Source organism: Caenorhabditis elegans, chromosome IV (genome assembly GCF_000002985.6).
Source record: "Caenorhabditis elegans chromosome IV".
NCBI classification, from domain to species: Eukaryota; Metazoa; Nematoda; class Chromadorea; order Rhabditida; family Rhabditidae; genus Caenorhabditis; species Caenorhabditis elegans.
Window position 1 is genome coordinate 7,460,825 of NC_003282.8, and position 24,866 is coordinate 7,485,690.

Below are 24,866 nucleotides of genomic sequence, written 5' to 3' on the forward strand. Positions count from 1 at the left end.
TGGAAGCAGGCCGTTGATCTTTCGTGATGAAACCCGGGAAATTCGTCTTAAATCACTGATCAGTAGTATTTGCTCGATGGGCAAGCGCATCGTCCTGCTGTGACGCCCAATCACGGTTTGCGAAGTGGGATTTAGACCAGGGCAACACTTCCGGCACAAAAATCTTCTGGATTTAGTATTCCTTGTCGATTTTGGCTCCTACATCGTCAAAAACCAGTGATGTCTTACCATCGGAGCAGATTCCGCCGAATCCATCACTGCGGCAGAGTGAGAAATTTTATTAAGGATTTTTTTTCTTTTAAGCAATTTCATACTCGAGGGCTAAAATCTGTCCGTTCTGACCGTTCTTTTTGGCCTCTACAATGAATATTTTTCATTTTAAAATAGTGTCTTCAAAAGCGTGCCACTCTTCGTGCCACTCAAGTGAATTTTTGCTTTCTTCAAACGTAACTCCTTGTTACGGTCTGTAATGAAGGCACTCATTTGAAATTGATAAAGAATCATACGAAGCATGTTTCTGACAACAATTCTCATTGATTTTGGGCTCATCCCAAACTCCGTTGATATCTTTCTCATGCTTCTTTCCGGATCTCTCCATATTTACTCTCGGACGGCTTTGACGACTGAAGGAGTCGTCACAGACACCGGATGACCAAGTCGTGTTTTTTCCATCAAAGTCCGAAGCTCTCTGAACCGGATCAAAGTTTGATTAATCACAGAATTCCGACACCGAGCTTCTTACGATCTCCGGAAAAGTCATTCCGCTCTTCGAATATTCCACAATTGAAGTTCGGAATGGAGAATCAGCCACCATTTCCTGCAAAGTTTATATAAATGGCTGAAACTTTCAGGAATAGTTAAAAACAAAATAATGAATAAAAAAAATCAAAGTACGCGCCACGAAAATGGTTCCACAGGCGTCAAAGGTCGTGCAAAATTGCGGCGCTATATTTATTCCCCACCCTATACATACTCGACATTTTGCCACAGAGTTCTCTCGCACTTCCACAGAAAGATCTGAACTCTGTATGAACTCTGTAGAAGTGCGAGGGGCGAGGGAACTCTGTGGCAAAATGCCGAGTATACAGCTACACACAAGTATGTAGTTTTGAGGTAAGCAAATAGAGAACAAAACATGTTTCGAAATTTTCAAGTAATTTATCGACAGTTATTCTTCAACGTCTCAGTTTATAGCAAGTAATAAGCGCATAAAATTGTAAACGAAGAGACTGCAAATACAGTGGCCGCTCCGTCAGTGGTAGTTGGAATTTCAGTGGTCGTGGTTATGCACGAAGCTGGGCATGTCACAACTGGAGGACAAGTGGATACAGGAGGGCACGCGGTATTTGGAGCTCTTGTTGTTGGGAACGTGGTTGGTGGGCATGTACATTCGGGTGCTGTTGTGGGCTTTGCTGTAGGTTTCGGAGTAGTAGCAGGTGAAGATGTTGTTACTGGAAGGTCTGAAAAAGTTGATTGATAGTTAGCAGTTAAAGAAACAAACCTTCGATATCAAACAGGATTACATAGGCCGATTTTGTTGATTCAACTTGAAAACTGGTAGAATTTGCAGGAAGAATTATGTCACAGTCACCGGTAAGCTCGGTGGTTGAAATTGTTGGAATGGTACTAAATTTATATGAATTCGTTTTTTCTTGTAGTTATTATCTTACCATTTGTTCGGTCCTGCCGTTATTTTGATACTACCAACAGAAGGAATACTTGCGTCTAGCTGTAGAAATGAAGACGAGCCCGATGTAGTCGTGGTCACTGTAGTCGGGGTCTCTGTAGTTGTGGTAACTGTCTCAGCAGCTAATTGACCAGTTAACTAAAATTTAAAGAAAATATACATTTTTATAAATTCAAATAAGTAGGATAACCTTTACGTTGACAGCTCTGTCCACAGCTTGTGGGATCACTGTTATTGGCGTATTCAGGTAAATTTTATCAGGCATTGCAGGGTATTGAGGTGTCATTACGAGTCCAATATTACCGAATATTTTCTCAAGTGGAGACACTGCAAAAAAGTTATGATTAGATTTCAAAGAGTTTCTAACCTCCGCCGTCTGAAACCCAAAACTTAAACTTCGTTCCATTGCTCACAATATAAAATACCTCCTCTTGGATATAAATAGCATTGATTCTCGCCTTCTCACTACAAGAAGTAAGTTTCAGTTTTAAATATGAAAGCAAGATTACTTATATGTGTAAAGAAGTTCGTTATCATCGTCCGGTGTACCTGCATAAATGCTGAATACCGTATCCTGAAAAAAAGAGTGATGAATAGAATGAGTTCGTTTAATCATAGTACAACGTTTTATTTACAGCATCAAAACTAAACCTTCCACGCGGGTATTGTTTAAAATACCTTACGCCCCCCGGAACGCTTACAATTAGTCAAAACGAATTCATATACATTTAATATTACAATGTTTCAATAATTCAAAATGCGCATTTATTAAAAAATATATATATACCAGCCTTTATTAGATTAATCGGTACTTGTGTTAAGGCTCCATGTGAGAGAGACGCGGTGCCGGCGCCTATCGCCGGCCTGCCTTTGCCGTCGCTTCTCGCCGCTTTTAAAAATTTTGATGTGAATTTTAAATTTTCATGTCTAATAATTTGTTGAAATTTTAGAAAAAAAAAAGGTTTTTTTTTAATAATTAGTTTTGATTTTTTCCGATTGGCCTTCAACTGTCTCCTTCAACCTATTACAAAAAAATATTACAAAAAAGATTTGTGTTTTACGAAAAAATATAATAATTAAACGGATTATGTCACTTCTTGACAATTTTTTCTGTTAATAGCTGAAATTAGCGAAAAAAAATTAGTTTCGTAATTGATGTAATTTTTGTTTTACTTGGCTATTTTCAATTTCAAATTATATTTATAAGTGTTTTTATGAATTTATTATTTCTTCTAGCTAAAAGCGTCCAAAAAACAATTTCAAAAAATGGAATTATTTTTCATAAGAAAAAAATCAACATTTTTCAGCTAATTACAGTTGTGAACAGGATGAGCTGCCAGCATCATAAAATTTTTTTGTAAATCACTCTTCAGTTTTCCAGTATGTAAAGCTCGCAATCAGGAACCCATTGGAAAAACCAAAAATGATAATGTTACAAAAAATCTTTAGAATGTGAAGTTAGAACAGTCTGGATATGGTTGTCATCTATATAGGCAAACATTTCATAAATCACGGTTTTTAAAACTACCATATAAAAGTTTAGAAAAAATGGGAACACAAAAGGACATAACTTTTTCTCACCCTAATACCTAAAATTTTCGAACAAGATTAAAATTTGAGCAGTGCCTTTATTTGAGATTGTTTGATATTCAAGGTAGAGTATGATCCGATGATAATTAGATTGAAATCGCTTATATATTGCTAATATGTCCAAATCTCATATAAACACTTTTCAAACAAATTTAAAATATTTTAATTTTCAGTCTAAAAGTAACAATTACTCAGAGTTAAATTATTATGTTATACCACCTGCACAGCCCTGGTCCAAACTGCAGCAATGCTTAAAAAACTCAATTTTGGACAGCTTGGTGGCATACCAAAACTGAAAATTGTTGAATCGTCGTATTACGATAATCGATTGTGTTGAACAATTATAGGTGTATTTAAACTGAATTTCAACTGACGATACTGCAACCAAGGGTGTCATTTTTCGATTTTTCGATTTTTTTCAGTGAAAATCGAAAAATCGAAAAATCGAAAAAATGTTCGATTTTTCGATTATTTTTTTTTCGAAAAATCGAAAAATGAAATGAATCGTTTTTTTCTGTTTTGATAACATTTTTTTTTATTCGAAGAAAACCTCTTGTGAGATACATTTAGCTGCCAAAATATCGCCACCCCACCCATAAAGAGACACATTTTTACAACCCAATGACCTACATATTCAAATATTAGCTCTATTAAGAAGGTATCAACACGTACGATACCTCCTGTTATAGTTATCCTTCCCTGTGGGAACCTTTTTTGAATAGATATTTACAACCTCCTACAACGAAAAGGTTCAAAAATAAAAAATTCAGCTGTTTTGTGAGTTTATTTCAAAAATCGAAAATTTTTTCGATTTTTCGATTTTTCGATTTTTTTTTCAGAAAATCGAAAAATTTTTCGACTTTGAAAAAACGAAAAATCGAAAATTTTTCGTTTTTCGATTTTCTGAAAAAATCGAAAAACCGACACCCTTGACTGCAACTTTAAGTACTCGGCAATTCGTCGCAACTTATTCACCAACTTTGGCAACTTAAGCGCCAACTTTACCCTTCCGCAACTTATCCGCCAACATTAGCAACTTTTCTACCAATATTATATTCTCGCAACTTTTAATCTGTCTTTAGCAACTTCTTCCCCAACTTTAGCAACGTTTTTACCAAATTTTAGCAACTTCTGCGCTTGGCATTTCTAAAGTTGCTTAAGTTGGTGGATAAGTTGCGGCTATTTGCCGAGTAAAAATAACTTACTGCATCTACAGTGATGTTTGTAATAGTGGACCCTGACGGTGACTTGGAAAATAACACGGCAAATCTGTCCTTCACTAGCTCGACCATGTAGGCTTCCTTTATGCACAAATATACATCCACAGTATCTAAACTCATGATAGTATAATAAGCAATTAAAATTGTTTGAGATGAGATTTAATATTTTTTACATGTATTTCGAGTAACTATGTGTATAGTCGTTTTGAACTTTTCAAAATGAATCTTAATTCAGACTTGTATTTTAAAATAATCAGAAATCACCATTCTTCGCGAAGTAAACTTTTCCTTTTTGAGATATTGGTTTGTTGTCTTTTTCAAAAGCTATTCTGTATTCTTTTGATGCATCCAGGCTGGTTCCGTTTATGCTTTCTTTTGTAGGCCATTTTCTGAATATTCTAATAAATGGTTTTAGAAAGTGTTTCTTACAGTTGTTGTCGAGTTGATTTTGGGTCATAAACTCCATATTTCTCGAATTGTGCTGCATCGCTTCCCAGGGGAATTCCAAAGAATTGTTCAAATCCTGTACCCGTCTTTTTTCCTGTTTCATCTTTTGAATCCAGTGCATCACTTAAATCTAACAATTTAGGTGATACAATTGACACAATATCCAGGAAAAGAAGAAATATTAGCATCCTGAAAAAGCTAAAATATGACCGGTAACTAGTAACAAATGCCTTTGAAAAATGATACATCGAACACTTTTTATGCCTTTTAAGCATGAACTGAGCACAACGATGAGATCATCTTTCTTTGTCTTTTTTTTATTGCTTAAAAAAAGATTATTGTAGGGGAAATAAATGACTAACATCCTTGAAGTACTTATTTTATACATTTTCGTTTTATTGTTTCATTTTTATTACATTAAGAGAAAGAATAACTAAATCTCAAACAATGAATAATGTGTATTTAACTATTCAAGAATAAACAATGAAAACCAGCATTATTTCCCTTTTTGATAAAATGTGCTTTCGGAAGAACTAGAGAACAATACGTCAAAAATGATTTTGTAGCCAAAATCCATGAAGCTCAAGAAACATATTCATAAGTTTCAAAAATACGTTCAAAATATGCGTTTCTTTCTTTATTTGGAAACATTTTTAAAGAATGAAACGCAACTTTTGTCTCACTGCTCATTGTTCTATTCACGTTGTCAGAGAATTCAAATAGGAAGGTAGTCAAACATTGGAATCTCGCGGGTTGTAAAATTGACTGTTTCCATCCTACCTATTTAACCTTACTGCATTTTGGGCTTGAATGTTTCCATTTGGTCAAAGTAGATTTCAACTTTGAGGCAATTGTGTCCTGAGCAAACTTCAAAAAGATGGTCATTTCTTTCTTGAATAATTTACTATCTAATTTACCTACCAGCATTTTTTTCCGAAAACGATTTATCATCAAAATAATCAAAAAGTTAAATAATACAGATAAAAAACTGGCAAGAATAGTTTTCATATGAATGACCTAACAACAGTGGATATGACGGATGAATTCTAACTTATTTTCAAATGATCGGATAAAATAAGGGTCACAAGAAGATCTTGGAAGCAAGATGGAATTGTATATACAAAAATTAAACGGATAAAGTAGGAGAGTTAAGGACGGATTATAACAATATTAGTTTGCTCTCGAATGAGATATAAGCTTCTGGAGGCAATATTATCCAGTCGGGTTTGCAATTCTCTGGGATTTTCAACTTTTCTGCCAATTAAATTCAACTGTTTGATGTGGGAGTTTTCAATGATCTGCTCGAATATTTGCATCAGTTCGCTGAAATTTAAGAAGCTTTATGTTTTGATACTTTGACAGTGAAACCTACGATTCATCATCTCCTTCAATCGGATTCACAATTCGAAGTTCCAATTTTTGACATGTCAGTAATGGAATATGAAATGACGCGGCACGAAGCTCTCCTTCCTGTCTTATCAAGAAAGTGGACATGTTGACTGTTTCAAGACTTTTGACGAATTGTGCGTGATTGATTGTCAAGCTGAAAATATATTAAAAATAGAGAGTGAAGAGAGAAAACGAGTGTTTACTGATTATTGTGGTATCGTCTGACACGGACAAATTCGGTCCCGAGTAGATCAACACTTCCGTGCACCAAATGATTCAATGCATAGTTACGACGGTTGTTTCTGAAATAAAAATCATTGCGGATGGATTAGAGGTTCACTGATAACAAGGATTATGTAATCAGAACAAGAGAGCAAAGCACAAGACCTAGGAGAAAGTCTGTCAAGGAAAAGAATTTGACACAATTTTTAGATCAAAAATACAGAATTGTATTCTGAAACTAAAAATTAAATACAATTTTAATAAGTAGTATCGTCTATGAATGCCCAAAATGTTAAGATTTTTAAAATTGTTAATTGAAAGTTTTGGTACATTGCCAAATTTTTCAGAAATGTGGATTTTTTGAATAAGTTCGAGCTTTTTGCAGGTTCTTTTTGTTTTAAAACGAAAAGAGTGTTAAAAGGTTTCGTAATAGTATTTGGTCACTTCGCACCCAAGATTAGAAAAAACTAACAATTAGTGTCTATAGTTCAGAAGTGCCCATTTGCGTTAATAAATATAACTTTTCGAAATAAAAATTCACTGTTTCAACTTACGCAAAATAACCAGTAAATGGCCCAGCGACAAGTTGCAATCTGAAGATATCATTCCAATCGAGCATTCTCAACATATGGTTCATTGGTACTTGTGGCAAATTCCGGAATATTTCCATAAATCGATCAGGAATTTCTGCATTCGATGGTCCGGCTCCACTATTGCTTGAAATAATCTCTTCTGGTGAAAGACTTCGTGGACGGAGCACAAAGCGAAGGAACCAGCCAATACGAGAGTTGAGGAGAGATTCTCGGAGACAAACCATGAATCGACTCGGAACATTGGGATTTCTGAAGCTTTAATATAAAATTAGATATGATATAGTTTTGTGAAAACTAACTCTGCCATTTTCCAGTACAATGGTAATAGTACTTCGTCTGAACTCGATTGCAAAGTGGATAGCACTTCGAGTAGAAACTTTGAGTTGTTGACCTCGCAATTGATTTCCGGTAACATTAGTATCTGCAAGAAATCATATTGAAGATGGGTTTTTATATGAAAGTTTCGCAAAGAAAGCTGAACTATTGACATTGTTAATAATCAAAAAACCAAGGGATTGGATACGGTGGCGCCGGAATTCTAGGCGCCATTTTGTACCCTGTGAAACGTGAAAAGAGATATTTGAAAAGGGTAAGAAGTTCCCACCTGTTCCTCCGACCGCGCCCTAAAATAAAAATATGATACATGAAAGATAAAGAAAGGAGGTGAATATCTCATGGGAATTGGAAACAGACTATTTGATACAAGAACCGGAAATTTGTGTGTTTTGACCGTTTGTCTATTAAACTTATTGGTCGGAACACGTTGAAACATTCTAAATGGTGCACCAGTACACAAATGAAGAAAACGATGCTCTTCAGAACATGAAAACGAGTTATCATCTGTGGCTTGTTTGAGGGTTTGTTATCATTACATATCAAGATGATGGGCATAGGTCGCTTCCCTCTTTTTTTGCTATAAAATTGTCACTGACCGATTAAAAAAAGTTAAATTGAAAAACTTCCTCTTTCTTGTAGTGACGAAAAGGGTATCCCAAGACAGAATGGATGTCTTAGAATTAGGAATGATAAGTTGGTCAACAAAAATAATATCCAATTAAGAAGAGGTTTAGTTACGAAAACTGAAACATTCTGAAACTCTCATGGTAGTCCTGTGTCTGTATGTTTTGAAAATTGAAATTCTTCGTATTTGCAAATGGAGGAAATTTTCTGAAGAACTTTGGTAACTATCTGCTACAAACCTGGTAAGTTACGCAGAGTTTCTGGCAAAGCGTTTAGCAATAAGTTGCCAAGGTGTAGCGTTTTTTTTTCAACATTTATTTACCGTTTTTCATTGATTAGTTTCGCACCTCTAGAGAATATTCCAAGAATCATCCAATAGTATTACGCTGGCACTTTACCTACAGAAAGTTTTGACAATTTTATCATTTTACGTTAAAACTCAAAAGCTAATAATCTTTCAGCTTCTATTAATCTTGCATCGCTACAAATCAACCTAAAAGACGCATGCAGGACAATCAGAGAACATAAGGTATCTGATTAAGATTTTTTTCCGAAAAGGGGAAACCGAAAACTGGTAGAAAGTTGCTTTCAAATGACGAGTTGCTAATTGGAAGACCGTGTGTGACGTCATACCCAAGCGGAACAGCTTCTAATTGCAACGATGGAACAATTTGAAAAGATACCGATAATTGAAATTAACACTAGACCAAACAGAGCCATAAGATTACGCTTTCTGCTAAATTTGGGAAACATGGCATCCCACTATACCCTCACCTGTAACTCATTGCGTCCGGATACTGTCCAAGATTTGGATGAATAAATGAGATTTGAGAAGAAGAATGAAATCCTCGAACTATCGTTTCCAGAAGAAACGAGTCTATGTAAATGAGATAAACACATCAAACTACGCACAACATAAGAAGGGATTTTGAGATCTCATTAGTAGATCAAAAGTTTATGAAAGCTGTTTGGTGATCTAGAAAACTTATTTTCACTTTATATAGGAAAATTGGGCAGATGGACATTGTCTTGTTTTGCTAAAAACTGATCACTCTTGCTAAGCATAAAAATGATTTTATATTAAATCTGACATATCGTTTATGATAACAATGCGACCTCGAATATTATTCGCAAAACTTGTAATTATTTTTCTCTAATTTCTCTAATCACTAATTGAAAACTCGAAAATATTCCTCATCCAAAGATTAAAGAATTCAGAACTACGTCACACGATCTGCACTCACATGCGCGTTACCGATCTATCTGTCCAAATCATTTCTTATCATTCTCTTCGTGATCATCGTATTTTACTTCCTCGTTCTGATGTCAATCCGTTCAAGTAACTAGAAATGACATATTATGGTTTGCCACTTGAGTGTCAACAAACATTCCTCCACTATATTTAATGATCATCTATGGATCTTTAAATATTACCTCTTTAAATCTCTATCTAGAGGCGTGTTCATTGACTTTATTTTCAATTGCAAATTAGCAAATGTATGAAATTTTGTTTCTGATATCGTGGCGAGACCCACTCAGAAAAATAGTGTGTGCCTTTAAAGAGTCGATCGAAAATTTCACGCATTTCCTATATAAACAATGAAATTCTTTCATATTATAAAACTTTCTTTATTTTTATCGTTTTCTATGTTTGCGAAAAGGTTGCAAGGTTCGAAACTAGGTCAATATTTTAGTTTTTCTTCAATATAGAACTTGATAATTTATCAGAAAACATTTTGCACCTACCTTTTAGAAAGCGCATAATTAATTTTATTGATATAATTGCCTTTGTAATATCATATGAAATATTCTATGTACCATATGTGAATAAGTTGCTAAATTTTACCTCAAACTGTTCACATGTGAGTAGTGTATACTGTAGTACTTATAATTACACCGTGACAAGAAAAAGCAACAACTATTAAATATATGCAATAATATTTCATTTTCTCACCATACTATTAATCGTGTTTTAATTAAGGATACAATAAACATTTGAATTGCTGGATAAGGGAAAATTATTAGATTAACATGAATGAATGTTATGTGTAATTACGTTATGTACCTAGTTTGATAATTTGACAGAATCATGGTAAAGATCGAATTATTCACAGATTAGTTGTGTAGCATTTATGCGAGATATCTGGAGGAAGCAAGTGGAGCACCGTGAGCTGTGTTCGAAGTCGTAGGACGGCATGGAGAGTCCACATAGACGACATGCTCCTGGTTGTTTGTAGGACGAAGCAATTTAATTTTGGCTTGGGCATATTCGATACGACTGAGATACTTCTTTGGGCAGCTGTTTGTCAATATGTTTGCGAACGTGAAAGTTGAAACACGTTTGTTTTCCTCAATGAATGTGACAGACTTCAACAGCGGACACAGCACCATCTTGACATGATCCTAAAAATTGAATGATTCAGAAACTATAAAGGATACACTTCAACTCACAAGAAAGTTAATCTGAACTGTCCCGTTTGAAAGATGGAATATAACGGCCGACTTTGTTTCAAACCAATTTTGTATTGTTGGAAGTCGAGCAAAGTTGCGTAATGGTGGCACTTTATTGACACATTGATCCTCAGCTTCCAAATGGGTGTCAGCTTCCAAATGGGTGTTCATGTAAGATTGTACATTTGAAAATATATTAATCTTCGTCTGCAAGTTCATCGGTACTTGATCGTTCATGGTGTAAAATTGTTCGGTATTATTCTCGTCAACGAAAGTTAGTTGATTTCCGGCTGAATTCACTTTCATTTGTGTGTTATCATTGAAGAGCATGCCAGACTGAAATAAGAAATCTTCAAACGAATAAAATTTCTTTAAACATACCGAATTTTCGCACAGGCGATACCCAATTCCGTGATTGGGAAAGTGGACCCATTGGGAAACCCAAAAAATCGGTGTAGCCTCCGGCGAATGATTTAAACCGAATCGAGTAGAACTCTTATTTTTCTGAAAAAACTCACGTTATTCAAAAATCGGGTCTTAATGAAAAAAGGCCAACTTACACTCGCAACAACGTTTTGCAAAATATGACTAATTTGTGCTTGTAACTGAGACAATTCATCACCAAATGAACTTGCTTGTTCTGTTTTCACAAAACGACGAATCTCGGATGTTTCCTCATTTGCTACTTCTTGATATATCGGAGAAATAGGCTCTTCCACATGTGGCAGAACTGGATTAATCGGCGCAAAATACTTAACATCTTGTTCTTTGTGTAGTTGTTGATGAACGGGAGGATATGTTGGCTCAATCGTAGTCTTGAAAAACTGATCAAGAAGTACTGCTTCAGCGGTAGGGCGACGATCGGGAACGGGATCGAGAAGAGAACGGATAAGCCGATTTGCAGTAGGACTTGCATTTTCCGGAACAACGTAATCGTTGTTCTTGATACGAACATAGGTTTCCTGATTAAAGATATACCAATATATAAAACCGCCACAAAAAAGAAAAACTTTGACTTACCTGCACTCTTCTGGATTCGAAGGGTGGAGACCCGAAGAGAAGAACGTAGAGTATACATCCTATCGCCCAAATATCCACCTCAAATGCGTGACCAGTTTCGTTTAGGACTTCGGCTGAATAGTAAATTTTGAATTGTCATAATAAATCCTGTAACTTACGAGCAATGTAGTTGGGAGTTCCACCTCGTGTCATCTTTTTTTCATTCTTTTCGCAAAAAGTGGCTAATCCAAAATCACCTATTTTCACTTGTAAATGTTCATTGAGAAATAAATTTCCCAGTTTCAAATCACGATGGATAATTTGCAGATTGTGCAGATGTTTTACCCCTTCGGCAACTTGGATTGTGTAAAAGCGAGCTTCGTGTTCAGTTAGAGGACCTCGTTGTTTGTTCAGTTCCATCAAAGAATTTTTGGAGCACAATTCCAGAGTGAAATAGACATTCTGCGAATCCTGAAAATTATGACATACTTAGAATCTTTGAAGTTAAATTATCATACCTCAAAGAAATGATGGAACTGGACGATGTTCCGATGGGAGAGCTGTCGATGAATTTCAACTTCTCGAGTCAATTTTTCTCTCGCGGTTGACTTGAGCAGAATGACTTTAGGAACGACTTTGACAGCCAGCCTATCATTACAGTCCAGCTTTCGAAACTCGAAACAATGCGCAAACCCTCCTTCTCCTAGAAATGCTCCTTTTTCGTATGGAACTTGCATGTCGTCGTAGATAATTGGCGGTACATTAGGAACATGCTTTTTATTTTTATCTTGTGCCGAGTTTCCGCGAGTACGGAGCACATGCTGCATCTAGAAACGATGAATAAATTTGATTTTTTTTTTGAAATAAACAAGTGGGAAAGGAAACACGTGAATACAATAATCCTTAAGTCCATTGAAGTGCAATTCAACTAAACACGTTGTAGAAATTTTTTTTAATAAGAAAAACAAAAGGAAACAAATTTAGCCAACTAAAAATCTTGAATAAACATAAATTTTAGGTTTTAAAAATGAAATTCAATGCGCGCGCGCCGTACTGGTAGATTACAAAAATGTATTTTCCGTGCGAGACCACTCCGTAAATCCACACAGGTTTCTCTCCCGTTTTCATCAATTTGTGTTTCTTATTTTGTACTCTCGTTCCCAATTATAAATAACAATTATTACTAATTTTCTATCAAAATGAATGCGGAAGATTACTTCCCAGAAGGATTGTCAGTTATACATCCCGATGACACTCACGGAGATGTCCGATCTGCTAGTGAAGTTGGATGCGGTTCGAAATTGAGTAATGAAATGTTCTTGTTCAGGATGCGACGAAGTTCCCAGTTGCTATTCATTGTCACATTTGCTACGAAAGCATAAATAACGAAATCAACAACGCAGATTACATCAAGCCGTGTAAATGTCAGCTGTGAGTCGTAATTTAAGAAAAAACTTCAATTCAATGCAATAAATAATAATTTTCAGAATGTTTGTTCATGCAAATTGTGCTCTTCGAAAAAAGTCGAAATTTAATAGCGCGAAGTGCAGCAGCTGTGGTGGCGATAGTACCATTCCTCGCTTGGCAACATCAACGCAGCTACGAAAAGTTGGCAGTGGTAGTGGATGTTGCTCCACTTCACCAGGTACCTGCACAAACTGCAATGACTCAAACTATTTGGAAGATGGAGATGTTCTAGGTTATAAGCTCAAACCATGTTTTTGCAGGCAAGTTTTCAAATCCGTCATTATTGTTTTTTTGTTGTTTTGCAGAAAGTTATTTCACTTTGGATGTCTACGTTCTCTTATCGAAGAGCAAGCATCATGTTCTGAATGCAGTGTCATCTTCAGTGCATTCAAACCTGCAAACTTCACACAGTTTTTCAAGGCGAACTGGATTTTCTATTTTCTCTACGCCTTGTTCCTCGGTGTCTGCTCCACTTCGTTCTTGTTTGCTCTAAGCAACTCCCTGATTTTCACAAAGGGAAGTGGTACAGATGACGATATCAATAAAGAGATAGGTGTGGTATTAAAAAATAGACTTATTATTGTATGCTTTATTTTTCAGCACTAAGTCTCCTCTCCGTGTTCTTTTTCGTAATCATCGTCTCAACAATGTTCTGCGTGATCAAGTACACCATCTCAATTGCAATTCCAAAATTCAAAATCACACGAGGAAAAGTAATTTTGAAGGCGTTCAAGAATGGAGCTCACCCGAAAACGTCTAAACAAGAGCTGGAGCCTCTACAATCGTCGGAATTCGAGAATATCCCTCTGAATGATCTCAGAAAATCTTCTGCAGGAGATACGGTTGGATTAGTAGAAGAAGCACGTTGCGAAGTAGATGATATCACTTTGGGACAGCACATGTTTGGAGTTTACGCAACACACCACTCCTCATCAACACCAATCGAAAAACCCCCACTGGGATTCGTTTTCAACTAAGCGAAGAATTAATATTAATACAAATTTGTCAAATAGGAATCAACTCGTTTTGTGAAGGAATCGAAACTTTTATTAACTAATCTCGTTGCCTGTTGTATGGAATTATTTCTCAGTAAAGTGGTATTTTAAAATTGATATTTGTAATTTGTTTGGCATTATTCTTCCACCTAAATATTTCAACTAATCATAATACGGAAATTTAATTGAAATTTAGATTTAAATATGGATATTGACGAATTGGAATTGCTACAAGAAGAACGAGAAGAACAACCAATCCGATATCTTCCAAAAGTTTTGAATGGAGGAATTTCGGGAATTGTTGGAGTTTCGTGTGTCTTTCCAATGGATTTAGTCAAGACACGGCTTCAGAATCAAAAAGGGACTTCGAAGTATACGGGTATTGCCGATTGTTTCAAAAAATCGTGGCAAGCTGGGGCCCCAGGACGGCTGAATCAGATAAAGGGAATGTACCAGGTACTGTATTGTATTGAGTCAATACTCTTTTTTGATTTAAAAAACTTTCAGGGCGCCTCTGTGAACATTTTCTTGATCACTCCAGAGAAGGCCATCAAGCTTGTTGCAAACGATTTTTTTCGTCACGCATTGATGAAGGATCACGATGAAAGATTGTCGACGCCACGTGGGATGATCGCTGGAGCATCAGCTGGATTTTGTCAAGTCGTAATCACCACACCAATGGAGCTATTGAAAATTCGAATGCAGCAGTCTTCTGATAAAGTAAAAGCTACCAAGCTGATCTGGAATCTGTTGACAAAGGATGGTGGTGTTCGTGCATTGTATAAAGGCCTTGGACCGACAATGGCACGAGATGTTTCGTTTTCAGCAATGTATTTCCCGCTTTTCGCCTATTTGGATGGCCTCGGTCCACGAAAGAAAGACGATTCAGGTTTGTCGAATTGTTTACTGAAACTTTAAATTTTCAAGTTCATATTTAAGGCGACGCAGTATTCTGGGCAAGCTTTGTATCAGGATTAACTGCTGGAGCAACTGCATCATTATCAGTGACTCCATTGGACGTTGTGAAAACAAGAATTCAAACTGGAGGATCCAACTACAACGGAATTTTCCACGCGTTTTATCGTATTCTCGCTGATGAAGGTGTAAAAGCTCTTTTTAAAGGAGCAATTTGCAGAATGATGGTAATGGCACCACTTTTCGGAATCGCTCAGACTGTCTACTATGTTGGATCGGCCGAAAAGATTCTCGGCTTGGAAAAAGGATCAAGAGTATAAATTTCCCCCCAATTCCCAAATTTTCACAATTAATTAGGGCTCATTTCTGGCCAGTCATTTGCAATGTTTAACGTTTGCGTCGGTTTCGCCTAGAGCATTTATTTTCTTTTTCAAAAAAAGATTTTTTTTTTAAATATCAACAACAACAAGTTATGTGTGAAAAGCATTACAAAATCTAACTTAATCACTTGGCCAGAGATTTTGCCATTTCATCGGCCTTGGTCGAGGCAGCTACCACAGCTTCCATAACAGCGTAACGGAATCCGTTCTTCTCAAGTGCCCGAACACCTTCAATCGTTGTACCGCCAGGGGAGCAAACCATATCTTTGAGGGATCCAAAGTGCTGAGTTTCAATATCAAATCCAGAGTTCGAATTGAGCACCATTTGAGCTGCTCCGAGTACTGCTTGAGCAGCTAATCTTTTAGCCTCTGCTCGTCCGAGCCCTTGTGCGACGGCTCCATCTGCCAGTGATTCGATGTACATAAATGTCCATGCAGGACTACTCCCTCCAATAGCCATTGCCGGGTTAAAGCATCTTTCTGGGATAAGTTCGACAGTTCCAACACACTCGGCGAACTCGCGTGCCAATTCGATGTGAGAATCTTGATTCATAATTTTTTCATTCTTTTCATAGCACATCGTCGAGGCGCCGGCTCCAATAGAACTTGCTACATTTGGCATCAAACGAACAATGGTAGTGTTTCCCGAAACGAATGGCAACTGGAAAAATGTTATGTACAGCAAATTATGATTTCTAAAATTATTTTATAACTGCTTATAGTAATCACCTTCGCGTTGAGAACTTTTAATGGAACTCCAGCCATTACAGAAATAATAAATTCTGGTCTTGAGTTTACAGGCCAGCTTGACACAACTTCTTCGAAAACTTGAGGTTTCACACAAATCACATAGATTGCCGTCGAATATCTTTCCAGCATTTCCAGTGTGTTTGTGAAAACGTTTTTATATCCTAGTTGCCTCCATTTCTCAGCCGATTTTTCCGTTTGAACGCCAATTACAATATTGCTTTTCGGTGTAAAGCCTAAAAATTAGAAAACAATTTAATTCAAATCAACGAGGAGAACAATTTTTTAACTCACCTTTATTCTGGCATCCTTTTATAATTGCAGCGGCCATATTTCCACCTCCGATGAACACGAATGGCACAGACTCTGAGGACCCGTTTGTCAATTCAGTATCGATAGTCATGGTTTTGACTGAAATCAATAATAATTGTTTTTGACACAACAAAAAGCAACATATTAAAAAAAAAAGAAGAAGACATGAGCAGAGGTTTGCCCGCTTAACGAGATTCTGTTTCTCAACTGCGTCTCTGTGCGTTTAACATATAACTGGGTTCTATTTTATGTCTCTTGTTAGACGTCTAGACGTCTAAGTCTCCATTTATATAAAAGTTACAATAAGATATATTATGGTACATGCTGGGATCATTTTAGTACCGAAATTGACATGAAAAACTAGTATTCTATAAAAATTTGTATCTTAAAACCGTGAAAGGCACAGAAAGTCACCTAGATGATTATTTTGTCATCATTCCAGAGGCCGTATAGATAATAAAATATATTTGTCATCGGTTCAGTTTTGTCATCCTGCTCTGGAAAATAATTCAAAACGTTCAAACCACGAACAAAACAGTAGGAACAGGTGAAACACAGAAAATAAACACTTCAAAATTTCTTTAAAAAATGTAAAATTATTTTATTTATGATAAAAACTTGAAACATCTGAGCAGATACGGTAGACATATTAAAGGCGCATGCTGAATATTGGAGATGGGTTTTGGGACGAAAAACTACGGTCTTTTTTCGCCTGCCCGCGCAAATTTTAGGCGCGAATTTCTCTATATTTACACGAATCTTAATTCTTTTGGATATCATTTTAATTTTCAGTTATTTTCTCGCCTCATCCTAATAAATCGTTTCAGACTATTTATTTTTGATAAATATAGTGAAATTTCTGAATTTAAAGAAGTTTTCCGGTCTAAAATTACGTTTAAAAAAGCTGTATAGTTAGGAACACGTAATTTCCACGTTTCGATCAATTTTTACTGAATGTGTTAATTGTTTTTCATTATTTAATTTTTGTTCAACACAGTTAAAGGTAAGGAAATGTATGAGATTTGAAACGCTTTTCGTGTTTAGTTATTGGTTTTTTGCTTCAAAATTCAACTATTTGGTTCAAAAAAGTCTTGTTTCTCTCACTCTAACACTTGGAAATTGCGCCCTGCTGACACTTATTTCGGCGGCGAAAAACATTTTTTGAAATGAAATTGTTCACTCATTTTTATAATCGTTCTTCTGTTAAATTTTTTAATTAGAGATACCAGTGTATTATAATGTCGTATTTGCAGAATGGGTCGCCTAGGCGAAGCAAAAGCTGTGGACTTGGAAGCGGAAACGTCGACTGTGGGCCTTTATGATGTGTGCACCGTTGGGCGAATCCTTCCCCGTAAGAAAATAAAACTATTATCTTTATGATTAATGTAATTAAATGTATGTTTCAGTGTTAAATGAGATGTCAATCGATAAGAAATCTCCGGCATGGAAGCTCAAACCGAAAAGTAACGAGCGATTTCTTGTTCTTGCGTCGTGCTCCGATCTGGCAGTCTTCAGTCTTGGCGAGAAAAGCGACTACTCGTTCAACACCGGACTTGGAGGTATGAGCTATTTCAGAGTCTCTGGAATGATTTCTCAACATTTTCAGGAGCCATCACTGATTTCGAAATCCTTGGAAGTTCTTCCTTCTTTGTTGGAGTCATTGAACATCGTCGTATTGTAATTCTCTCGCTGGATAAACAAGAAATTTACTTGAACGAGCCAGCTCCTCATGAAATTGACTTCGTTGTCTGTCACACTACTTCCAGTGTTTGCCAATTGATTTTCGGGAGCCGATCTGATAATTGGCATACTATCACATTGCCAGGAGACGTGGCTGCATCTAAGGAGACTAACCGTTTCGAAAATTGGCACAGAGATCAGATTCAGGAATTTTTCCACCAGGTAACGCTCATCACATTCATTTAAAGTTTCAAATTAATTTTAATACTCTCTTTTCAGGCAATGGGAAAAACGGTTTCAAAGTCTGTTGACATGTCGAAGGTCGCAGGTGACATTACTCTGATCTCCAATGGGCCACTTCAGACGTTCGCTTCAATTGATCAGCAAAGAGGGATTCACTGGTGTGGTCTCGTCGAATCGGAGTTTGAGGTGATTGGCATGGAAAAACAATTCTTGCAAGTCCGTGATGGAGGTAGATTCTCTCTTCACCTCGACACGGATGGATGGATTCATGTCTTTGATTCATTGGTATCATCCTTCTGCCACGAATTTGACATGAAGATGTCTCCAGACGACAAAATTCTTGATTTTGTGATCATTGACAAGAATGAAGTTGAAGTTCCGAAGATGTTCGCAATTTTGGTTCTGCCACGTGACGGAGATAGCACAAAGGTATTTGAATCGTATTTGTTAAATTTTAATAATTTCTTTTTAGATGATGATATACGATCGATTGAATAAAGACAATTGTTTCGCTTTGGATTCATCCACGTCTACAACTCTTTTTGCTTATGGAGGAAGTGATCGTGTCTTGATAGCCGTTGAAGAATTGGAAAATTCTCTGGCAGACGAACAGGACGGCAGTCAAATTGTTGTCAGACAAGTCTCACAGTCTCGCCCTGAAATGCGTTTCGAATCTCTTCTGAAGAATAACAGATTTGAAGAAGCTGAGAAGTTCGCCATGGCATTCATGCTGGATGTACAAAAGGTTTACAAAGGACACGTACATTATCTGATGGACTCTTGTGATGAAAGCGATGAATCTTTTGAGACTCTGATGACGAAGATGGGACAAATTCAAGATCATAATATGGTTGCTGAAACATACTTCACTCTTGTTGGAATGAGTCGGCGCTGTGATCGTATCCGCACCTACTTGACTCATGCAAAGAAGCGCAGAATAACGGATCTGGATATTCTGAAAATGATTGAGGCACTTTGCTACACGTGGGGAACTTATCGAATCATTGCTGGTCCAGAAGAAAACGAACCAAGTCGTCCACAAGTTAATGAAACGATTTGGGATTTGTTCGTCGAAGCTTTGCATGATGCGAACCCGTGGATCGAAATCTATAATGAATTCATTTCTGACGCCCAGTTCACTGTCAGTTTCAATCTTATGAAGTTTTTTGTACTCAATCATACAATTTTTCAGCAAGCCCGTGTTATCTTCAGTCGCCATGGGAAATCTATAACTGATTATATGTGTGATGATGAGGAGAACACCATTTCTCGTCTTGAAACACTTTTCCGAATGTTCATCGATGCGATTTCTTCTGATATCAGCAAATGGAGCAATGTGATCGAACACGTAACGACAGACATTTTACCAGCATGTGTCATGATTACAGAAGAGGTGATTTTTAAATTAAAATTTAACTATGTTTAAATCTTTCTTTTTCAGCTAATTCCATGCCTCGAATCACTCATCACTTCTCTTATTTCACTTCTTGAATATCGAGATTCTACAAATTGGCCTGAGAATGCAATCAAAGCAGCAAGCAGTTACGATACCATGACCAAAATATTGTCGAACAATGGAAATACTCCAGCTACACAATGTATTCTGGTAATGTATGGAAGCAAGTTGGGATCTTCTGCCGGTAACAAGCCTTCGTCAATGTCACGGATCAAGAAGATATACTATGATTTGATTGAATTGAAACGCCTGAAAGATGTTTACGAGTGTTCAATCAGTTTCTCAGTATTCCAAAATATGTCATCTGAACAAATTTGCCACAAGATTCTTCAAAATGCGTTGGCCAACCCAAACATGACACATGCCAAAATTGAGAAATTCGTGAAGCCGTTCATGGCTGAACGTCATCTTGATCAGGAACAAACAATCGTCAATTATATCCAGATGATGTCAGGAGCTGCAGTGACAAATGCAAATCTTTTTGGATGGGAGAAACAATGTGTGCAGTTATGTGCAAGTCTCATGGATGAAACTCGACGTTGTTGCTCCATCATCTCGATCGCTTCAACTGCTAAGATTCCATGGCCAGCTGAACTGAATGAAGCTGTGGAGAAGATCCTTGCAAGTCGTACACTCCTGAGATCAGAAATTGAACAAATGCATTTGGTTTGTAAACGTACCGAACTCTACAAGATGTTATCGTCGTATGGCTTCAGTCGACAGGACATCGAACTGCTGACTACTCCTGACTCAAATATGGACATTATCTTGACAATTCGCTGCATGCTTGCTCATCGTGAAAAGGCTTCTCGATTTGTGGATGTGATCAAGTTGGTGGATTTGCTCAAAGCAATGCAAGGAAGCTCTCAACCTCGTACATTGAGAATTGAATATGTGCAATCATTTGCAATTATTCATATGATGTCTCATCAAGATGTAACCATTTCAATTATCAATTACATTGATAGTCTTGGCGATCGTGAACGAGTAAAGACAATATCTCTTGTATTTTCATTCATCGAATGCGTTGCCAATGCACCAGCAACTGGAGACAACGTCTTGGAACGCGAAAAGATCCTCGGGGTTGGTGAAGAGCTGATGTCTCACTATACATGTCGTGATAATAATTTCAATGATCCTGAAAGACGTTTAAAGGATGAGCTTGTCCTTCTTCGCGAAGTCCAGAAAACTGAGACTAAAGCAGTTCTTTTGTCTGAATTGAAAGATGAAGATTGGCAGCGACGGTTCTTGGAAAGATTGATCGAATCAAATTCGTCGATGAGCTTGGTAATTTTTATTTAATATGAACGGAATATTTTTATTATTAATTTCAGAATCTTGGAAGATGTAGCTACATGGGAATTTCACCGGAACATCTCATTGAAATGATTTTAACGAAAGCTACGGTAGAAAACGACATGGACACAATTGTTGATAGTATCACGAATTATGTCGAGTTCATAAATTCATTGACGGATTCTTCTCGGGAAATGCTTGAACCTATCGTGCAAATTCTGAGCTGGATTACATTCAGACTTCCGAAGTTACTACCAAATGAGACTGAGATGGCACGTGCTGACTATGTAAGTGATGGTTTCTGCAAACTATAAAAATAATTGATTTTCAGATTGCTTTCGTTGTCAAACGTATCGGCCGTGTTGTTCGGGAGACACTCAGACGCTTCTCTTTTGATGTTATTAGCGACGATCTTGATTATCTTCTACAATTGGAAGCATTTTATCACTTGGGAGAGCACATTATCAAGCAGTCACTACGAGGCCAAGAGAATGAAAATGAAAAGCAAGAAATGTTCAGATCAGACGATGATACATTCTTACCAACTGATTCTTCGAATCCATTTTCCAATCAGTCATCTCTCCGCATTTTTGAGTTCAAACGCCCACTGGGAACATTTGATTTCTCCAACGATCCAGCTTTATTTGAAGGAGTTCAAGGAGTTCTTGCTCTTGCGATGGTTGCACCTTCTGTTGCCAGGCCATATGATTCTGAGATCTCACCAGATGATGCGAATGAATTCAGATCAAGTTGGGAGCAACTAAACATGTTCCTTGCAATGCATTCACAAGATCTTCTGGATATTTCAGCTCGTGTGTTTGCCGGATCTCTCAGTAAGATTTATTTCCATTTTCAATTTTTTATTTTTCATTTCAGAATGTTGGGCTGGTGAATATCTACAAGGAATCGTTGAAATGGAGCAACCCATTCTGTCAGTCGTCGAAAGAATGCTGCAACAGAAAAAATTCGATTTCTGGCATGCAGTTACTCTTCTTGGTGGAATCCCGTTGGAACGATTAGACAGAGCTATAATCGATCTCCAGAAACGACAAGGTGTGAGAAGTTCGACGAAAGCGACAATCCAGTATCTTCAATTAGCTTTTGTGATGAGTTTGTTGGCTAGAAATATGGAAAAAGTTCCCACAATCGTTTCTGCTTATGAACAAAAGTATTTGGTGAAGAAGCTTGCTGAAGAAGGCATTCGTGTCTCAATTACTCAAGACTTTGTCGATAAAGTTCTACAACAGGCGATAGATCTGCGACAGCCACTCTCTCCATTGCGTCTTCATGAGTGAGTTTCATAAAATAATAGAAAAAATAATTTTGAATATTTCAGTTATGTCAAGAAGTATGTCGAAAAGTTGATTCGGAACTCGAAGATTTCAGTTGGAGAATACATGGTTCGATATGCGACTCTTCTCATTCGAAAAGCGTCTGTTGCTGGACGACACACTGATCGGGAAATTCGCAAAGAAGAAATAGAGAAGTACATCGAAGCAGCTAGAATCGCGTTGAGAGTAATAGTTGTTGAGTGATAATCTTTTGAAAATCTGTTTTCTTTTCAGATTGCCGAGGAAGAAGATGCTTCTTGCATTTGTAATTATCTCCATTGTTTGCTTTACGTTGTGTGTCCATATAACTACGAAGTCATCCAATTTATTGTAACTTCGTATGGAAAGTATGCCACTGAAACAGTCGAGATTGAATTTAATAAAAACTTGAAATCGGTGAGCCAATATTTAAAAAATAAAATTCAATTCATCAATGATTCAGATAATGGCATTCTTATGGGCTTATCAACGTACAAATCATATCAGTAATGAGGAATCAATTTGGTTTACGAAGCGAGAGAGTGTTCTAATGAAAGATGAGAAAGAGTTTGAGAAAACTGGAAGAATGCTCGATCCATTTGGACATTCACTTCGTGTTGTCTATGAAGATGACGGAAGCAATATGTCAGATTCGTATAATTCGGATTTGGCACTTTCAAGTGATGCCATGGTTTATGAGAGGAACAGTGTGATTATCAGTGATCTGCCAAGCCTTGTATGTCGACTGGCAATCATTTAATTGAAATCAAAATATTCTTTAATTTTAGGCGGAGCAATATCTTCCATTCCATGCATTCCTTCTTCGCAAAAAAGAGGAAATTGACGAAATTGTGATGGGAATTGTGAAAGCAGAATTATCGATCTTCAATGTTCCAATCTGGCAAACATTCCTCCGTGAAGTTTCTTGGCTATCCTCACGGTTTTCGCGTTCGCAACTTTTGTCATCTGCAATTTTTGCTCACGCCAACAAATATGCAAAGTTTGGAAAGAGTCTACCAGATGGAGAACGAAACGTGATTTATGAACTTCTTAATTCTGCGTCTCAACGTCATGTTGTGGTTTCGACGATCGCTCTTCTATTCAAAAGAATCATTCTCAGTGATGTTAAAATTGAACTTCTTCAAATGGGAGTCAATATTTCGGAGAGATGGACTTCTGATTTAACTGGTGAAGAACAACAGGAAATGGAAGAACAAAGTGCTCGATTGAAAGACGGAATCGCAAAGTTTTCTACCGAACTTGAACTGAAAAAGAATGGACTGTACAATGAAAAAACTGCGGATAACATTGAAAATGTATCTGAACTATGTTCATTAATTTACAATGAAATGGTCCAGTGGGATGATTCTAGAGATGTTCTCAAAAAGTGTCAAGTGGTGGATAAAATTGCAAAGGCTAATGGACTCGATTTGACTGCTTTGCATGAACAGCTTGTCTTCTCGTGGGTTGAGGATACGCAGACTATCATTTCAATTAATCATGTTGATATGAACGAGGTTAGTTTTGTACAGGGGATTTTGAATTCTTATAGTTTTAATTTACAGTCAATTGGTGGAACTTCTTTCTTGGATCACAAAGATGAAACAGACGATCAAAATGATTTGAGAATTCCATTATTTGACGGGATTCTCGACAAAGTTGTTGTTCTCTGCCAAAGAATTGATAAAAAGCGTCTTCTGACAAGACTCGGAAGTATTCTGATGAGAGGAGGTCGCAAAGCGACGGGCGGTTATACTGCTGTAGTTCGTGCTACATGTATAATTCTGCGTTCTTTTACTGATACTGAAGTCTCTGAATTGCTGTCTGGAGCTGACATGTTTGCATTATGGTTGGTTTCTTGATTTAAAATTATTGTCCTCTATAAATAATACATTTTCAGCAGTACACTTGAAAATCAACTCTACGAACGATTGTTTGAGAAGGCTGAAGTTAAGGGAGATTGTAAAACAGACAAAATGCAATTAATCAAGTCTCTTCTTCAATGTCCATCACGAACACACCCAATGACTGCACTTATTGCATGTCTAATCATTGATCATGAGTTCAAGGATCCGAAACGTGACATTTCACTTGGATGGGATGTAGGATGCGTTCCTGTTAGCGCAAACTCTTCCAACTCTTAAATAAATTCGTTGGTTTTTATTTGTTTTATCCTGTAAACTAGCATAGATCTCAATAAAGGGGACTATTATTTTCTCAGTATTTTAATTTAATTTTTTACGCTCTATTACATCTTTCTACCAAATTATGGTAAATCATCGAGAAAGTTTTTTATTCAATTGTAAATTCAAACGATTAAATAAATTATATTCATCTTAAGAAAGAGAAGCATTCATTTTTTAACATACGACCTGAAGTTTGAAAGAAAAGTTGATAAAATCGAAATATTTCCTCAACACTGCTTTCCAGGTGAACAGAAAACGAAATAAATGCAAAGAAAAGTGAATCAAACAGGATTGAAGTTGATAGCTTTTCGAATTATCACA

General features: G+C 36.8%; 7 protein-coding genes and 1 non-coding gene across 11 annotated transcripts; 3 read left to right on the forward strand and 5 right to left on the reverse strand.

Moving 5' to 3' along the window:
• Positions 1 to 1,141: 1,141 nt before the first annotated feature.
• On the reverse strand, positions 1,142 to 5,133 carry F13B6.3 (PA14 domain-containing protein). The gene is made up of 9 exons (NM_068792.7): positions 4,927 to 5,133; positions 4,762 to 4,886; positions 4,483 to 4,607; positions 2,197 to 2,261; positions 2,055 to 2,152; positions 1,878 to 2,014; positions 1,671 to 1,825; positions 1,502 to 1,626; positions 1,142 to 1,460 (listed from the first exon to the last, which is right to left on the reverse strand). Exons 1-9 carry the CDS (start codon positions 5,130 to 5,132, stop codon positions 1,189 to 1,191), a joined length of 1,308 nt encoding a protein of 435 aa, NP_501193.3. The 5' UTR covers position 5,133; the 3' UTR covers positions 1,142 to 1,188.
• A 723-nt stretch (positions 5,134 to 5,856) lies between these two features.
• On the reverse strand, positions 5,857 to 9,008 carry F55G1.7 (F-box C protein; the record flags this gene model as incomplete). 4 transcript variants are annotated; one of them, NM_001268371.2, is made up of 6 exons in its annotated part: positions 5,857 to 6,267; positions 6,317 to 6,487; positions 6,537 to 6,635; positions 7,110 to 7,403; positions 7,448 to 7,569; positions 8,883 to 9,008. In NM_001268371.2, 6 exons carry the CDS (start codon positions 9,006 to 9,008, stop codon positions 6,093 to 6,095), a joined length of 987 nt encoding a protein of 328 aa, NP_001255300.1. The 4 variants fall into 4 exon arrangements, with proteins under 4 accessions (NP_001255300.1, NP_001367762.1, NP_001255302.1 ...); NM_001380328.2 differs by having other exon boundaries at positions 5,872 to 6,267; positions 7,110 to 7,397; positions 8,883 to 8,999; NM_001380327.1 differs by having other exon boundaries at positions 6,093 to 6,267; positions 7,110 to 7,397.
• Positions 7,675 to 7,775, reverse strand: F55G1.19. Its single transcript, NR_056202.1, has one exon. It is a non-coding gene; the product is annotated as an Unclassified non-coding RNA F55G1.19 (non-coding RNA).
• A 1,027-nt stretch (positions 9,009 to 10,035) lies between the features above and the next one.
• plk-3 (Serine/threonine-protein kinase plk-3) lies at positions 10,036 to 12,385 on the reverse strand (the record flags this gene model as incomplete). Its single annotated transcript, NM_068795.7, has 7 exons — positions 10,036 to 10,511; positions 10,560 to 10,895; positions 10,941 to 11,063; positions 11,120 to 11,521; positions 11,580 to 11,692; positions 11,738 to 12,029; positions 12,077 to 12,385. 7 exons carry the CDS (start codon positions 12,383 to 12,385, stop codon positions 10,239 to 10,241), a joined length of 1,848 nt encoding a protein of 615 aa, NP_501196.1. The 3' UTR covers positions 10,036 to 10,238.
• Positions 12,386 to 12,692: 307 nt separating this feature from the next.
• Positions 12,693 to 14,135, forward strand: F55G1.6 (RING-CH-type domain-containing protein). The gene is made up of 5 exons (NM_001356926.3): positions 12,693 to 12,841; positions 12,886 to 12,989; positions 13,046 to 13,289; positions 13,335 to 13,578; positions 13,626 to 14,135. The coding sequence occupies exons 1-5, from the start codon at positions 12,758 to 12,760 to the stop codon at positions 14,000 to 14,002; spliced, it is 1,053 nt and encodes a 350-aa protein (NP_001343657.1). The 5' UTR covers positions 12,693 to 12,757; the 3' UTR covers positions 14,003 to 14,135.
• Positions 14,136 to 14,216: 81 nt separating this feature from the next.
• Positions 14,217 to 15,358, forward strand: slc-25A18.2 (SLC (SoLute Carrier) homolog). Its single transcript, NM_068797.6, has 3 exons — positions 14,217 to 14,476; positions 14,528 to 14,909; positions 14,960 to 15,358. The coding sequence occupies exons 1-3, from the start codon at positions 14,225 to 14,227 to the stop codon at positions 15,253 to 15,255; spliced, it is 930 nt and encodes a 309-aa protein (NP_501198.1). The 5' UTR covers positions 14,217 to 14,224; the 3' UTR covers positions 15,256 to 15,358.
• On the reverse strand, positions 15,339 to 16,473 carry pycr-4 (Putative pyrroline-5-carboxylate reductase 4). Its single transcript, NM_068798.6, has 3 exons — positions 16,357 to 16,473; positions 16,045 to 16,298; positions 15,339 to 15,976 (listed from the first exon to the last, which is right to left on the reverse strand). Exons 1-3 carry the CDS (start codon positions 16,463 to 16,465, stop codon positions 15,440 to 15,442), a joined length of 900 nt encoding a protein of 299 aa, NP_501199.1. The 5' UTR covers positions 16,466 to 16,473; the 3' UTR covers positions 15,339 to 15,439.
• Positions 16,474 to 17,627: 1,154 nt separating this feature from the next.
• Positions 17,628 to 24,503, forward strand: rod-1 (Kinetochore-associated protein rod-1; the record flags this gene model as incomplete). Its single annotated transcript, NM_068799.8, has 16 exons — positions 17,628 to 17,725; positions 17,781 to 17,933; positions 17,981 to 18,276; positions 18,334 to 18,726; positions 18,770 to 19,438; positions 19,490 to 19,690; positions 19,739 to 21,040; positions 21,088 to 21,336; positions 21,381 to 21,882; positions 21,926 to 22,340; positions 22,386 to 22,566; positions 22,615 to 22,776; positions 22,823 to 23,095; positions 23,148 to 23,876; positions 23,925 to 24,208; positions 24,260 to 24,503. Exons 1-16 carry the CDS (start codon positions 17,629 to 17,631, stop codon positions 24,501 to 24,503), a joined length of 6,150 nt encoding a protein of 2,049 aa, NP_501200.1. The 5' UTR covers position 17,628.
• Between the last annotated feature and the right edge of the window lie 363 nt (positions 24,504 to 24,866).

Bases quoted from the DNA above. Each gene is read 5' to 3' on its own strand.
- slc-25A18.2 (NM_068797.6), top strand. From the start codon at position 14,225: ATGGATATTGACGAATTGGAATTGCTACAAGAAGAACGAGAAGAACAA. The intron at 14,477-14,527 runs GTACTGTATTGT...AAAAACTTTCAG, and splicing joins AGATAAAGGGAATGTACCAG to GGCGCCTCTGTGAACATTTT. The intron at 14,910-14,959 runs GTTTGTCGAATT...TTCATATTTAAG, and splicing joins ACGAAAGAAAGACGATTCAG to GCGACGCAGTATTCTGGGCA.
- pycr-4 (NM_068798.6), bottom strand. From the start codon at position 16,465: ATGACTATCGATACTGAATTGACAAACGGGTCCTCAGAGTCTGTGCCA. The intron at 16,299-16,356 runs GTGAGTTAAAAA...TCTAATTTTTAG, and splicing joins AAAAGGATGCCAGAATAAAG to GCTTTACACCGAAAAGCAAT. The intron at 15,977-16,044 runs GTGATTACTATA...ACATTTTTCCAG, and splicing joins TAAAAGTTCTCAACGCGAAG to TTGCCATTCGTTTCGGGAAA.
- F13B6.3 (NM_068792.7), bottom strand. From the start codon at position 5,132: ATGCTAATATTTCTTCTTTTCCTGGATATTGTGTCAATTGTATCACCT. The intron at 4,608-4,761 runs GTGATTTCTGAT...TCATGAGTTTAG, and splicing joins AGTTTACTTCGCGAAGAATG to ATACTGTGGATGTATATTTG. The intron at 2,153-2,196 runs GTAATCTTGCTT...TACTTCTTGTAG, and splicing joins GAACTTCTTTACACATATAA to TGAGAAGGCGAGAATCAATG.
- F55G1.6 (NM_001356926.3), top strand. From the start codon at position 12,758: ATGAATGCGGAAGATTACTTCCCAGAAGGATTGTCAGTTATACATCCC. The intron at 12,990-13,045 runs GTGAGTCGTAAT...AATAATTTTCAG, and splicing joins AAGCCGTGTAAATGTCAGCT to AATGTTTGTTCATGCAAATT. The intron at 13,290-13,334 runs GTTTTCAAATCC...TTTTGCAGAAAG, and splicing joins AACCATGTTTTTGCAGGCAA to TTATTTCACTTTGGATGTCT.